The 15,059-nt window shown below is 43.1% G+C and overlaps 1 protein-coding gene across 2 annotated transcripts in view; it reads right to left on the bottom strand.

The window, feature by feature from the left end:
* Positions 1 to 9,417, bottom strand: part of CD84 (CD84 molecule) — a 34,757-nt gene extending 25,340 nt beyond the window's left edge. Inside the window, exons 1-2 of one of the 2 annotated variants that reach the window (XM_079761439.1) lie at positions 9,279 to 9,417; positions 3,429 to 3,556 (exon numbers count right to left, since the gene is read on the bottom strand). In XM_079761439.1, coding sequence (XP_079617565.1) covers positions 3,429 to 3,489 — 61 coding nt within the window. In that variant the 5' untranslated portion in view covers positions 3,490 to 3,556; positions 9,279 to 9,417. Of the gene's footprint in view, positions 1 to 3,283; positions 3,366 to 3,428; positions 3,557 to 9,278 lie in introns of those variants that run through there. The other variant, XM_079761440.1, reaches the window with a different exon arrangement.
* Positions 9,418 to 15,059: the final 5,642 nt, after the last annotated feature.

Genomic DNA, 15,059 nt, shown 5'->3' with positions numbered 1-15,059 from the left:
GATAACTGTTAGACACAATTATGAAGATAAAGCACTTAGCACAATGCCTGGTACCTACTAATCATAGTTGTACTATTGTTTTGATGAATGTAAAAATTTTGAGAAAATGCCACTATAGGGAACACCCTGGGAGTCTACCCAAGATTTATGAAGGGGATGAAAAGGTCGCTGAGCAGCCTTGAGAGCCCAGGGGAGAGGTGACCCACATTTACTAGTATAACATCGCCCAGTGAGGATGATTTCCTGACTGTCATATGCCAGATCACAGAAGGGAAGAGAAAGGCAGGACTTCTCAAGGAGAAGCAAAGGCAGGAAAAGGCTGGAACCCTGAAGTGTGGGCTTACATTCATTGTGCCCAATATGGTAGTTATGGTGAGAGGGAACCCGAGGGGAAAGTTGACACCAGCTAGGACAGAGCACTATAAACAGGCTGTTTATTGGAGGCGGCCTTCCCCTCCTGGGAGGAAAGGTGGGCATCTTTCCCCTCCTAATATACCCTTCTGTGCTTTAGGTGGTAACTCCTGTTTCACTGAATGAATCCATGTGGATAGGTGGACTATACACACGTGCAGTTCATGATAAAGTAGCTGCCGAAAACCACTGACTGGAAGAAGGCAATAGAGATTATGAGAAAAAGAAAGATATTTTTTAAAAAAAATCAGAAACTTATTCTGGTTAGAAATATTGATGGGGTAGGAGGACTTTAACTGGCTAGAGGGAAATTCTTCAGAGCTGAGCAAGAGAAACGTACTAAAGAAGTGGGGGATGGAATCCAAAGAGTGTTCGACACATAAAATATTTATGACAATGCAGAGGGCACGTAGACCTAAAACTTCATAGTTCCTCACAGAGTCTAATAAAAACAAAGATGATGTACAATTGGGGGTGTAGGAGGCTCCCTAGTCTGTTATATCTCCTAAGCTCTACTTGCTCTGGCCCCTCCTCCTTCCTCATCTCCCACCCTTCTTTTCCTCCCTCAGCACTGGCTTCCTCCTTCAAACAGGCCGGGCATGCTCGCTGACTCCCTCTCCTCCAACACGCTGCAGCACTCTGTCGCTGTGGAACTCTGCTCCAAGGTCACCTCGTCAGAGAGCTTTCCTGACCACCATGCTTAAAGCAGCAGCTCCCTCCATCACTCTCCATTGCCTCGCCTTACTTTCGTTTTCTTCACAGCAGCTATCTCTACGCAACGCCCCAGCTCCATTAGGATGTAATGACCATGAATGCAGGGTCCTTGTCTGTTTTGGTCACCACTATTTCCCTACCACCTAGTGGGTGACTCTCACATTTTTGTTGAGAGAATGGATCATTTTAGGCTGCTGACCCCATCACCCCTTTTCCAGCAACATAAAGCAAGGTAGAAAAACTCAGAGCAAGAGAAAGAGTGAGGGCAAGAGAGAACTCTTCACTGGTCCCCGTGTCTTGGTGTGGAAGCCTCAGAGGGTATAAACTGATACACAAGAAGGAGCAGTTGGCTAACGGTACCTTCTTTTCACTCCAATATCCTCGTGATGTTTGCAAACAATTTTTTCCGGCATTGATCCACAGGATGGGGCTTCTCAGAGAGTGGCTAGTAAAAGTGCCCTGAACTAGGGATCGAGGCCCAGTCTCTCCCTAAATAATCCTGTCTTGCTGGAAATAAATCACTGCTCTTCACTGACAAATCCCGAAACGTGATAACAGTTAAGAGGAGGGAAAGTATTTTATTCCACTTCAGCAGCAAAGTGGATGAAGGCAGCATTGCTCAGTGGTTAAATCTAAAGACATTGGAAGTCAAATCCTATTTTCTCCACTTTTTGGCTAAATGACCTCCAGAATTCTGTGCCAATGCTTTCACCTGTAAACTTGAGATATTAATAGTACTCATCACATAGGGTATTGTGAGGATTAAATAAAATGACAAATGTAGGCTACTTAGCATAATGCCAGACACATAGTGGTTGCTCCATAAATAGTAATTACTATTGATGAGAGAGAGGAGAAGGGAGCAAGGGGAAGGGGTTAAGAAACTGAAACAAGAAAGGTGTAGAGACAAGGAAGAATTAAAATTCCATGGAAAAAACATGTAGGGAGAAATGGACATGGAGCAAAAGCGTTGGACTCTCCTGTCTTCCACCACAAAGGGTGGCTGGTTGGTAGGGTACTTGGAGGGATGGTCAGAGTCATAGGGTTCCCAAGTCAGGATGAGAGAGCTGAGATCAGAACATAAGCCTGTGAGTCTTGGCTCGCAGGGAAAAACTTTCCAACATGGAAGAGTCATGAGTTCACACACTCAGACTTATTTCAGTGATTTCAAGAGAAAAAAGGGAATTTCTAACTTCCTTTTCCACTGCTTCTCAGCTGCTTCCCTAATCTGAGTTCCAGGAAAGAGCAGGAAAGCAGTTGATTCACACAGTCCAATGGTAAACGTAAGGGACCACCTTTGCTGGGAACAACAGCAGGAGGAATTTAGGGTGCAATCTCCATGAAGCTCAAATTGAAGGAGCCCCAATGTTAAACGGTCAAGGGAACCAGAGAGACCCTGGTGCATTTATTCTACCTTTTTAGAAAATCCTAACCCACTCATTCATGTCAGGAATTTGATAGTGCATTTTTAGAGCTGGTAAGAGATTCTATAAATAGATTTAAAATGGCAAACGGAGTCAATTTTTATATAACCAAGGCAATTATTTGGATTCAATTAAATAACATATACAATGACAAGACACACCCAGAGCTAGGTTAATGTTACATAGTTTTCTTTGTACCGACAATAAACAGTATGCATATGCCCTTTATAATTTACTGTTGAGCATAAGTAAGAAAAACAGAGTTTTTTAGAGTCAGTTCTTCATTTTTTGAAAGTAATGTTCTTAGTTCCAGTTCTTCATTCTTTGAAAGTAATGTAAAATAGGAATAATAGCCACTTCTCATTTATTTTAGGGAGTTTGGGGAAGATAAAAGCTGAGTAATAGCTATGAATGTGCTTTGAAAATGAAGCAAGCGTCCAGAGATCAAGTTTTTACAGTGACAATTATGGTCATGAACTCCAATCTGATAAGGCAATGAAATAAAATGGAGAAAAGTATATCTCTGTCAAAAACCATAGGACACATTATAATACCCAAAAAGAAATAGCTTTTAAGTTATTCAAGATTTTGGATTATTTCTCCTCTTTCTGGGCTTTCTGGCCAGGTCTACCAAGTGCTGAGCTCCTGAGCAGAAGGGTTTTTCTCAGCTCTTTGGAGACTCACCACCAACAAAAATTCAAACTCTAAAGCTGAAAAACAGGTTTGACTCTTACTGGTTGTTTTCCTTGTAGACCAAGGGGATCTGTGTTGAAACCTATCAGAAGGGCATTTCTATGTCTTCCTTCAGGGCAATCTCTAAAAAACAAAACAAAAACGTAATAGAAAACTAGGAAGGGATCAACAAGGGTCAGAACTTACAGGTTTGTAGGCAAAGGAGCAAGATCCATAAATAGTGCTGGGCCATCTTCCGGAGGATCATTGATTGTGAGAAGAAAGGCACTCTTCTAGCAGACAGCGTTGTACTCGAATTTTCTTGCTATTTATAGCTGCGTTTAAGAAAGGAAGTGTGACAACGATTTCGGAAACAATGGTCTTTGGCTGTTTTTCTCTCCTATATTATCACATAAAGTGCCTAGCATTAATTCATTATTTATTTAGCAAGTATTTATTGAATACCTACTATGTGTCAGGCACGATTCTGGGTGCTGGCAGTATAAAGACCAACAAAGCAATTGATCTCTCCCCTTGTTGGGGAGAGCAACAATTAAACAGTGTTTTAACAGAGAAAATTACGGAGGACGGGGAGGGCCCAGGCTAGGAGAATGTGGGGAAGGCTTTCTGTAGGAACTGACAACCACGCTGAGACGGATCTGAAAAGTAAGTTAACATTATTAGGCAAAAGGTGGTGGGGGATAGAGAATAGGAAGAATGTGTTCACAATAGGAATTTAATAAATGGTAGCAACTAATAAACACTATATAGCTACAGTTATATGTTAATATATAATACAATTATATGTAATTAATAAAACTATTTTATACAAATTTATTTAAATATATTTTTTATTAATTTAAGAGAGGAAGGAAGAGGGAGAGATAGAAACATTGATGAGAGAGAATCATTGATTAGCTGCCTCCTGCACACTCCCCCCTGGGGATCGAGCCCGCAACCTGGGCATGTGCCCTTGACTGGAATTGAACCTGGGACCCTTTAGTCCACAGGTCGACACTCTATCCACTGGGCCAAACTGGCTAGGGCTATTTTATACAAATTTAATAATTTTCCAAAATTATCCTATATAATAAAAGCCTAGGTGGCATCATGCACAATGTCATCACAAGATGGTCACCACAAGATGGCCAGCAGGGGAGGGCAGTTGGGTGCAAACAGGCCTGCGGGGGAGAGCTGTTGGGGGCAGCCAGGCCTGCAGGGGAGGGCAGTTGGGGGCAGCCAGGCCTGTAGGGGAGGGCAGTTGGGGCGATCGGGCCAGCAGGGGAGCAGTTAGATGTCAATCAGGCTGGCAGGGGAGTGGTTAGGGGACGATCAGGCTGGCAGACAGAAGCGATTAGGGGCAATCAGGCAGACAGGCAGGCGAGTGGTTAGGAGCCAGCAGTCCGGTATTGTGAGAAGGATGTTACAGATTGGAGAGGGTGCAGGCCGGGCTGAGGGACACCCCCCCTCTGTGCACAAATTTTGTGCACCAGGCCTCTGGTTTTATATAATAACTAGAGGCCCGATGCATAAAATTCATGCAAGAGTAGGCCTTCCTTCCCCTGGCTCCTGGCACCAGCTTCCCTCCGCACCCAGGACCCGGGCTTCCCTCGCAGCCCCGGCTTTGTCCAGAAGGTTGTCCGGAAGGATGTCCAGTCTAATTAGCATATTATGCTTTTATTATTTTAGATTATATTCTATATGTTATATATTTTATATGATATATAATTATGTTATATAAATTATGTATATCATATACACTGAGTGGCCAGATTATTATGATCTCTGAACGCATAATAATCTGGCCTCTCTCTCTCTCTCTCTCTCTCTCTCTCTCTCTCTCTCTATATATATATATATATATATATATATATATATATATATTAGAGGCCTGGTGCATGGGTGGGGTCCGGCCAGCCTGGCCAGGGGGAGGGGACATGGGCAGTTGGCCGGCCTGCCTGCTGGTCGAACTCCTGGCCGAGGGGGACAATTTGCATATTAGCCTTTTATTATATAGGACTAGAGGCCTGGTGCATGAAATTCGTGCACTGGGGCTGGGGGGATGTCCCTCAGCCCAACCTGCACCCTCTCCAATCTGGGACCCCTCGGGGGATGTCCAACTGCCACAGGGATTGGGACTAAACAGGCAGTCAGACATCCCTTTCACAATCCAGGACTGTTGGCTCCCAACTGCTCGCCTGCCTGCCTGATTGCCCCTAACCGCTTCTGCCTACCAGCCTGATTACCCCCTAACCACTCCCCTGCCAGCCTGATAGATGCCTAACTGTTCCCCTGCCAGCCTGATAGATGCCTAACTGTTCCCCTGCCAGCCTGATCATCCACAACTGCCCTCCCCTGACAACCCGGTCACCCCCAAATGCCCTCCCCTGCATATTCCCTCTTTATTAGATAGGGTTTTTTCTTTAACATATTGGACAGCCCTAACTGGTTTGGCTCAGTGGATAGAGCATCGGCCTGCAGACTCAAGGGTCCCAGGTTCAATTCTGGTCAAGGGCATGTACCTTGGTTGGGGGCACATACCCAGTGGGGAGTGTGCAGGAGGCAGCTGATCGATGTTTCTCTCTCATAGATGTTTCTAGCTCTCTATCCCTTTTCCTTCATCTCTGTAAAAAATCAATAAAGTATATATTTTAAAAAAGAAACATTTAAGATTCCTCCATATCTGCCTGGCTGGTGTGACTCAGTGGTTGAGACCCCAGCTGCCACAGCTGGCAGGTGATCACGCCGTGGGGGTGTGCACACCTGCCAGGCTGAGACCCCAGTCCAGGCTGCAGGCGCTGGCAGGGGATTGGCCGTGGGGAGTGAATTTGTTTTTGTTTTTTATAAAGGGTCAAGAAGGCCTCTGGGCAGCATTCCACCAGGCCACTTACTCTGCAGGCTGTCAGTCCCTCCCTGAGACTGGGGGACTCCGGCGGGGCTGAGAGGACTGGGCGCTGCCATCTTGTGGCTATGGGCGCCGCCATTTTTGTTGTGGAGTGATGGTTAATTTGCATATTACTCTTTTATTAGATAGGCTATACATTGAGTGGCCAGATTATTATGCATTCAGAGATCATAATAATCTGGCCACTCAGTGTATATAATATAATTAACATAATTATATTATGAGTGAGATAAATGCAACACAGGACTATTCTTTTGTTGAGGCTTACCACTCCCTGTTAGAAGATAACAGGGGTCTTGTATGTACGTAGGGTGTCAGGGGTAATAATGTTAGGGGCAAAAGCAGACTATTTGGGACTAGCTATAGTTATAAGAAATATTAATCATGCTCTGTTAACTGTGATTGCCTTGTTCTGATGAAAGAAAGGGCATACCAATCTGTCTGGGAGTTGTACACGGCTGGGACCTGGGAATCAACCTTCGGCCTGGGAGTCAATATTGGAAGGCAGTCCATTCTCATTCAAGAACTGCCTCTTATCATGGAAAGACTTAACCTTGTTGCCCAAACAGTGGAGTCCCACTTCAGCCTGCATTGCCTACTTCCCCTTGTAATTTTTGTCCTCCCCCAGATAAGCAGTGGTTAGTTGCAGAGCAGATTTTTATGGATGACCTGCTGCTCTCCTGTACTCTCGGCAGTATTGGAGTAAACACTATATATGATTCAACCCTGTCTCTGCTTAATTGGCTCAAGTATTGGCAGGCAGCCCAGACCCCTTGGTTGTCCAGTTAAAATAATAGGTATAAATACTTGAGCCCCAAAGCTAAGCAATTTTAACTGGAACCCCGCTGTTTGGGGGCGTCTGAGGACCCAGCTCCTAGACCTGGAGGAAATAAGATTATGTATAGCCTTTGCCTCTGAGAGGAGTCCTTCATTTCTAGGCAACCTGAGCCTCTGAGGTCATTTACTGTATCATCCTGCTCATCATTCTCTAAATATACAATTGTTCAGTAGAGCACCGGTGAGTGCCTTTATGTAGGTATAGTGAACCAGGCAACTTTTTGGGACCAAAGAAGGACTGAAAATGAAACTGGAATTTCCCAAATTAATTATTTCATTTCACAAGGTTAAACCATATTACTTTCACATTCTTAGCATGTCTTCCTAAAATATGTGATTACTACACGTGAAAAACACACACATTCATCAGAGAAGGAAAAATGAAGAAAGAATATAAAGTTGCCAAGAGCTGTTGAAAACTTCACTTTGTATTTCTTTCTTCCTTCCTCTTTCTCTGTAGGAATGTTCTTTCTTCCCCTGTGATTTGAAACCCTTGTTTGGTCTCATGTCATTGCCTTAAGAAATCTTAGACGGTGACTGTTCGGCACATTCTTAGACGGTATCTGTTAGGCTCATTATGCCTTGCAGGGGGCTCTTGCCCCTCCCGGCGATTTTCTGTTATTCTCCTTGTAGGTTTCATGATTAACGGCCTTCGGCTTCCAGTAAACCGCCTCGCCCAGTTTCCAGTGGACAGCCTACACCTCATCCCCCCGCTGCACTTGGTCTGACCCATTACTCTGACTGATCCTGACAAGCGACTTAAATATCCTGTTCCCTCTACTCTGCCCCACTGATGCCATTTTGGTCTCAGCCCTTCTGCTAGCAGATGTAATAGTCTATAATAATAAAAGCGTAATATGCTAATTAGATTGGACAGCCAAACGACCTTCCAGATGTCCTTCCAGATGACCTTCCGGATGAAGCTGAGGCTGCAAGGGCCAAGCCCCTTGCACGAATTTCGTGCATTGGGCCTCTTGTACATTTATAATTCTTTACCCCTTTTAGTCTCATGCGTTCCTCCTTCGGCGACCCTAACAACAGTATCTTAGTCCTGTTGAGCCTAGACCAATCTCTCTCTCTCTCTTTTTTAGAGAAATGCAATCCAAAAATTTATACTTACATATTTTGGTTTGGTTGCTTTTAAATTCCAAAAACTTAAGGGCCTGCATCTGTTCTACAGTTTACAAAAGGAAAGCACCCAAGTAAAGATATCATAAAAGTTAATTATGCCTGGAAAAAAACAAGCTCTTTTTCTTTACAAGTTGAGTTTTGTTTTCAGTATTAAAATGAAGATCAAGATTATATATAAAAATAGTATCAAGTGAATGGTTATGTGTTGGAGGGCAGACACTTCAAAATGATGACTCGAAAAACCATTAAGTCCAATACACGGCACACATCAAGTTGCAGATTAGACAGAAAAATAGCTAATGTCCATAGGCTAAAATTTCAGGTCGGACAGTGGTTAAATCTGGCTTCACTGAAGTAATTTGGTCACCTATTATGAACAAACTCTTGTTAGTCGAAGATTATTTTTTTGATGTTCAACTTTTGATATATCCTATCCTGGATAAGACCTTTAGTTTTCATCATATTCCTAGACCAGTGTCTTACCTCTATCTTTCAGCCTTATACTGCATATAAAAAAGATACTAGGTTTTGAGACTTATTTTGATCTGATATGGAAGGGTATGAAAGTTCTTCTATTCCATGGTAACAATAAGAAAACTAAAATTAAAATCATATTTATCTGTGGAATATGCAAAAAACCCCTGATGAACTGAATTCCAGAGAGAAATGTGTCCTTTGTAGATGAGCCGAAAGCCAAATAGCTCAAAAGCTGGGGCAGGGAGCAGGGGGAAGTGGTGGCGAATAGGCAGACGTTTCTTGCACCTCCTCCCAGGGCCAGAATGAAAATAAAACTAAAGTGGGGCACATGCACCCATAATTACCAACTGAGGTCCAGTTAAGGAGGAGACTTCTATCAAGAAAGGACAGAAAACACCTGGAGACCGACAGGCAGGGCGCGGTCAGGAGAGGAAATGACCCAGCGCCCAGGAGCAGCGGGCTGGCAGGCCGAGAGTGAGGAGGGAGTTCCCTCAGAAGATAGAGGCCCGGACCCAGATGGGCTCCATAGCCTGGAGCACCAGAGCCGAGACCAGAGGCCCAGGTAACATCCCACCTTGAAAGGTGACAGGGCTGCTGGCCACCGTGGTGCCTGGAGCCGGTCAGAGAGAAGGCGACAGGTTAGTGGTTTTTTTCTTTTTCTTTTTCCTAAACCCAGAGCACAGAAGTTTTCATTTGCAGCTGCTCACCTGAGGCTTTGGTGCAGGGAGAGAGTGTGGACTTCAGGTGCCTTCGCAGAGGCTGGGGTGGGAAGCATTCCAGGGAGACGCTGCAAAGCGGCAAAGCAGCAGCCGGGACCGTCCTTGGTCACATACACCGGAACCAAAATGGTCTTAAGAGGAACTAACCCCTCCCAGTAGCCACAGGGCAGGTCAGAGAAACCAAACCCCGCCCTAGGTGATACAGCCCACTCTACCCTCAGGAGCCATGCCTACCACAGCCTAAATCAGTGGTCGGCAAACTCATTGGTCAACAGAGCCAAATATCAACAGTACAGCGATTGAAATTTCTTTTGAGAGCCAAATTTTTTAAACTTAAACTTCTTCTAACGCCAATTCTTCAAAATAGACTCGCCCAGGCCGTGGTATTTTGTGGAAGAGCCACACTCAAGGGGCCAAAGAGCCGCATGTGACTCGAGAGCCGCGGTTTGCCGACCACTGGCCTAAATGTTGTCCATTTTTAGAGGAAACAGAAGCAGAGGCCAACCCTATGGGTTTGAGGGTTTTTTTTTTGGGGGGGGGGTGGTTTGAGGGTTTCAACAGTCTCAGGGCGCACCAGTGACTGGATTGGGAAAGGTGGCCTCCACCCCACTATCCTGGGCACCAGTCTAGTCTGGTACTTTCCCTGCATGGGAGAGCAGATAGAAACTCAGGGTTTCCAGCTGATCCCACTGGATTGCATACAGGGATCTCTGCCCAGCCAAGGACAGAGAAATACTTTGGGCCAATCGCAGAGGAGTAGCTCTGGGACAGGGAAACACACCAATCACATTTCCTGAAATCTGAACAGCCCCTTCCCTGCCTAAAAGTCTTCTGAGTGATTAAGATTGACAGATGGATTTAATTGACATTTATAGAACATTTCACCCCAAAGCTGCACAATATACATTCTTCTCAAGTGCACCTGGGTCATTCTCAAAGATAGACCACATGTTAGGACACAAGTCAAGTCCCTACAAGTTCAAGAAGATTGGAATCATATCAAGTATCTTCTCAGATCACAATGGAATGAAATTAGAAATCAACTACAGTAAAAACACTAAAAAACCTTCAAACACATGGAGGCTAAGTAGCATGTTAAATGAATAGGTTATCAATGAGATCAAGAAAGAAAAGAACTTCCTGGGAACAAATGAAAATGGTCACACAACAACCCCAAATCTCTAGGACACAGCAAAAGCAGTCCCGAGAGGGAAGTTCATAGCACTACAGGCCTACCTCAAAAAACAAGAAAAACTTCTAATAAACTACTGTCCCAATTATGCCCCAATTAATTGATTATCTGCCTAGACTCAGTGAACAAACACCGGTGACCAGGAGTCAGCAATAACGGCCTATCCCCTGGTACTTTTTGTTGTGGGGTCAAACCCTGGAGTCAAAAATAAGACCACCGGAGGCTGCTAATTGATTAAAAAAAGCAGGCAAGGATTTATTGAACTGGCCAGGACGGCTGCGAGGGCACCACACGCAGGTGGCCACCCTCACGACCGCGCCATCCTAGGTGTAGGCAGTCCTTTTAAAGGTCTAAACTACAAAAATTTCCCTTTGTTCTAAATTCTAAATACATTGGAATGTTGATCTATCTTGCGAAAGCAGATTGTACAAAAGCAGGACTGAGCAGGGTTAATAATCTCTAAAGGTAGTCAACTCCTGGAGCCACTGAGTCAGTGGGAATCAATCTTCTGTGGTTCTGGTCCACAGGCACAGGAAAATGACCTTTGTGATGTGGGATGGATTAATGTGAGTTTCCAGGTCTCAGTCTGGAGCTGAGGTAACTACCCTATTGTTCAAGCAAGTAAGTGCGTGCAGGCGCCAGAAGAGCAGGGTTAAAATTTAAACAGCAGTTTTTACCTAAGTAAAGTTGCTACCATATTTCACTTTTAATGTCTAGACAGCTGAGCCGAACCAGAATACATGACACACAAGACAGAATTAGTATGCAATCACACAGGGTTTATTTACCTATTCCTAGTGGGTCCTAGGCTCCAGCAAAGGCCACCCGGCGATGCACACTGAAGGACAGACGACGAAAACAGAGACAGGCAGGCGGCCGCAGTTGGTTCAGGCTCACACAGCAGAGCAATCAGGGACATGTCTCTCGGAGCGATGACGTGGAGTCCTCCTCTTATCGGGCAGGAGACCACAACTGAAGATGGTCCCGGGGTTATATAGACCGCAGTAAACAAGTTGTGTCCTTACCAGACGGTGTGCCTTATGCTAGGAGCAGGGCATTTACACTGTAAGGGCTCAGAGCTTTTACATCAAGATATTGGGGTGTTCATTAACTTTGGAAGTTACAGAGTATTGGGGGTTTCCATACAGCAAACATTTCATACAATAATTATTTCATACATTAGAAGGGTTACATTATTATAACAACTACTAACTCTACAAGTTAAAGAATTAGAAAGAGAACAAAAATAAAAGCCCAGAGTAAGTAGAAGGAAGAAAATAAAGATCAGAATGAAAATAAATGATATAGAGACTAAAAAAAAAATCAATAAACTATAGGACGTTGAAAAAGTAGATAGAGGAAGATATAAACAAGTGGATGAATATACTCTGTTCATGGATTGGTAGAATCAACATCATTAAAATGTCCATGTTACAGAAAACCGGAGAAGAACCAAGCAATACTTAGATGGAGTTACATTTATTACGCGTGGGTCCAGAGGAAAATGTCTCTCAAATTCTGGGCCCCAACATGGAGGAATTTTCCCTATTTACTATATTTTCCGGCATATAAGATGACTTTTTAATCCAGGAAAATCTTCTCAAAAGTCGGGGGTTATCTTATACGCTGGGTATCATCTTATAGGGCGGGTATATCCCAAACTCTATATTTTAACTGGAAAAGTTGGGGGTCGTCTTATACGCTGGAAAATACGGTATATATTTTTACCTTCTTTGTCTCCCAAATATGGGGTGTTTCTGGCCCCTTTTGCAAGTTCTTAAAGAGCCCCTATGTGCTGGGGCCTTAAGACCTCAACCAAAGGCTTGGCCTGGTGCCAGCACTGATAATTTCATCCGGGGAAGATTTAATGGCCTCTCTGAAGTGGGAGTAGTCTTATTTTCCTTACTATTTAAGCAAGCAAGCAAGAATTTACAGAAGCCAAATAGCAGGATTAAAATTTCAAACAGCAGTTTTTATATAAGATGGATGCTTCATCCATACTACCGAAAGCAATCTATAGATTCAATGCAATCCCTATTAAAATACCAACGGCATATTTCACAGATCTAGAACCAATACTCCAAAAATTTATATGGAACCAAAAAAGGCCCTGAATAGCTACAGCAATCTTGCGAAAGAACAACAATGTTGGTGCAATCACAATACCAGATATCAAGTTATACCACAAAGCCCCTGTGGGCGAAAGGGACCACATGCTGACCTGACAAACTCAGGGGAGGCCTGCATGGCAGTCTTGCAAACTCAGAGACCTAAAGTCACCACAAAGGATGGTCTGAAATTAAACTTTAAAAGCAGTTATGGTGGGCAGTCATGTCCTAGGCCGGTATCTTTGCTGAAAAGGTCAACCTTTACCTTAACTGAGTCTATGTGTCTTTTTGCATCTATGATAACATACCCTTGAAATGCCTGGGTAACTTGTAACTTCCCTTTTTCTGGAGCCCCTGGGGCACAAACAAATGTGCTGGGCTCCAGGACAGATACCACAAATTCCTTCATTATCATGTTAATTGTTCCTGCACCCATCTAAGTATTTGTCCATCATTTTACTTTTTATCCAATTCCACCTCTCTAATCTATCACCAATGGATTTCATGTAACCCACCTACGTCCCTCCTTTGATTGCAATGTATAAATACAAATGTAACCCGCCATTCTCCAGAGCATTATCTCAATTCGTTGGAGGTTCTGCTTCCCAGCATATGTCGACAGTTTGGCTCAAATAAACTCACAAAAATTCTTTACAGGTTTCAATGTTTCGTTTTTTTTTTTGTTTTTTTTTATGTTAACTCCCCCGTAATCAAAACAGCTTGGTACTAGCAAAAGAACAGGTGTATAGATCAATGGAACAGAACAGATACCCAAGAAATTGACCCAAGCCATTACACTCAATTGATATTTGACAAAGGAGGCAAGAGCATACAATGGAGTCAAGACAGCCTGTTCAATAAACGGTGTTGGGAAAACTGGACAGGAACATGTGAAAAAATAAAACTAGATCACCAACTTACACCATACACAAGAATAAACTCAAAATAGATAAAAGACTTAAATGTAAGTTGTTCACATTCTTCTAAGAATCTTAGAAGAAACCATAGGCAGAAAAATCTCAGACATCTTTCATAGCAATATGTTTACAGATACATCTCCTAGGTCAAAGGAAACTAAGGAGAAAATAAATAAATGGGACTGCATAAAAATAAAAAGCTTCTGCACAGCAAAAGAAACCATCAACAAAATGAAAAGAGAGCCCACTGCAAGGGAGGACATATTTGCCAATGATATATCTGATAAGTGGTTAATTTTCCATATATATAAGGAACTCATACAGCTTAATGAAAGGAAGACAAAGAATCCAATTTAAAAATGGGGAAAGGAACTAAATAGTCACTTCTGCAAAGTGCATTCACAGAAGGTAAAGAGACATTAAAAAATGCTCAAAATCACTAATCATCTAAGAGATGCAAATTAAAATGACAATGAGGTATCTCCTCAAACCTGTCATAATGGTGATCATCCATAAATCAACAATGTGTAGCCCATGGACACAAACAATTGTGTGGTGAAGGCCTGGGAGGGACAGGTGTGCAATGAAGGGGGTCAATGAAAAAACAAAATGAAGCAAAAGGGCATCTGTAATACTTTTAATGATAAAAATTAAAAAAAAAAAAGACCTGGGGCAGGAGGCTGGTCTGGGTACAGACCAATAGAAGAGAGAGCCTGCTGTAAACAGAGACCTTGAGAAGAAGGACAAAGTTGATGAAATATACATGATAGTATGGGCTGATAAGACAGGCTGGAATCTAGAAGAGCTTCTGAAGCAAAAACAAATTGTTTGCCCAATAATGTCCATTCTTTCCAGAATTTGGCTGAGAAAGTGGCACTAGGAAGGGACTGGACAGAAAACTTCCCTTACCTGGTGAAGGAAATAGTCATACAATTTCAGGAAGGGCAGAAAGTTCCAAATAAGATGAAACCAAAGAGACCCACACTAAGAAACATCATAATTCAAATGCAAAAGGGTAAAGACAAAGAGATATTCTTTTTTTTTTTTAAAGCACTCCTGTTTTGCTTTAGAAACAAAGCCAAATTCTTTTTTTAAAAAATATTTTATTGATTTTTTACAGCAAGGAAGAGAGAGGGACAGAGAGTCAGAAACATTGATGAGAGAGAAACATCGATCAGCTGCCTCCTGCACACCCCCCACTGGGGATGTGCCCTCAACCAAGGTACATGCCCTTGACCGGAATCGAACCTGGGATCTTTCAGTCTGCAGGCCAACGCTCTATACACTGAGCCAAACCGGTTTCGGCAAAAGAGATATTCTTAAAAGCAGCAAGAGAAAAGCAGTTAGTTACCTACAAGGGAAAACCCATAACTGTCGGTTGATTTCTCAACAGAAGGGATTGGCAAGAAATATTCAAAGGGGTGAAAAGCAAGGACCTATAACCAAGATTACTCTACCCACCAAAGCTATCATCCTATATAATAAAAGCCTAATTTTTTTATAATGTGCTAAGTGTCTGGTTGTCTGGTTGGCCATTAAACCAATCAAAGCA

The sequence above is a fragment of the Cnephaeus nilssonii genome (genome assembly GCF_951640355.1).
Source record: "Cnephaeus nilssonii genome assembly, chromosome: 21".
Lineage (NCBI taxonomy): Eukaryota > Metazoa > Chordata > Mammalia > Chiroptera > Vespertilionidae > Cnephaeus > Cnephaeus nilssonii.
The sequence above is the reverse complement of the archived record's forward strand: the minus strand, read 5'-3'. Positions and strand labels throughout refer to the sequence as shown.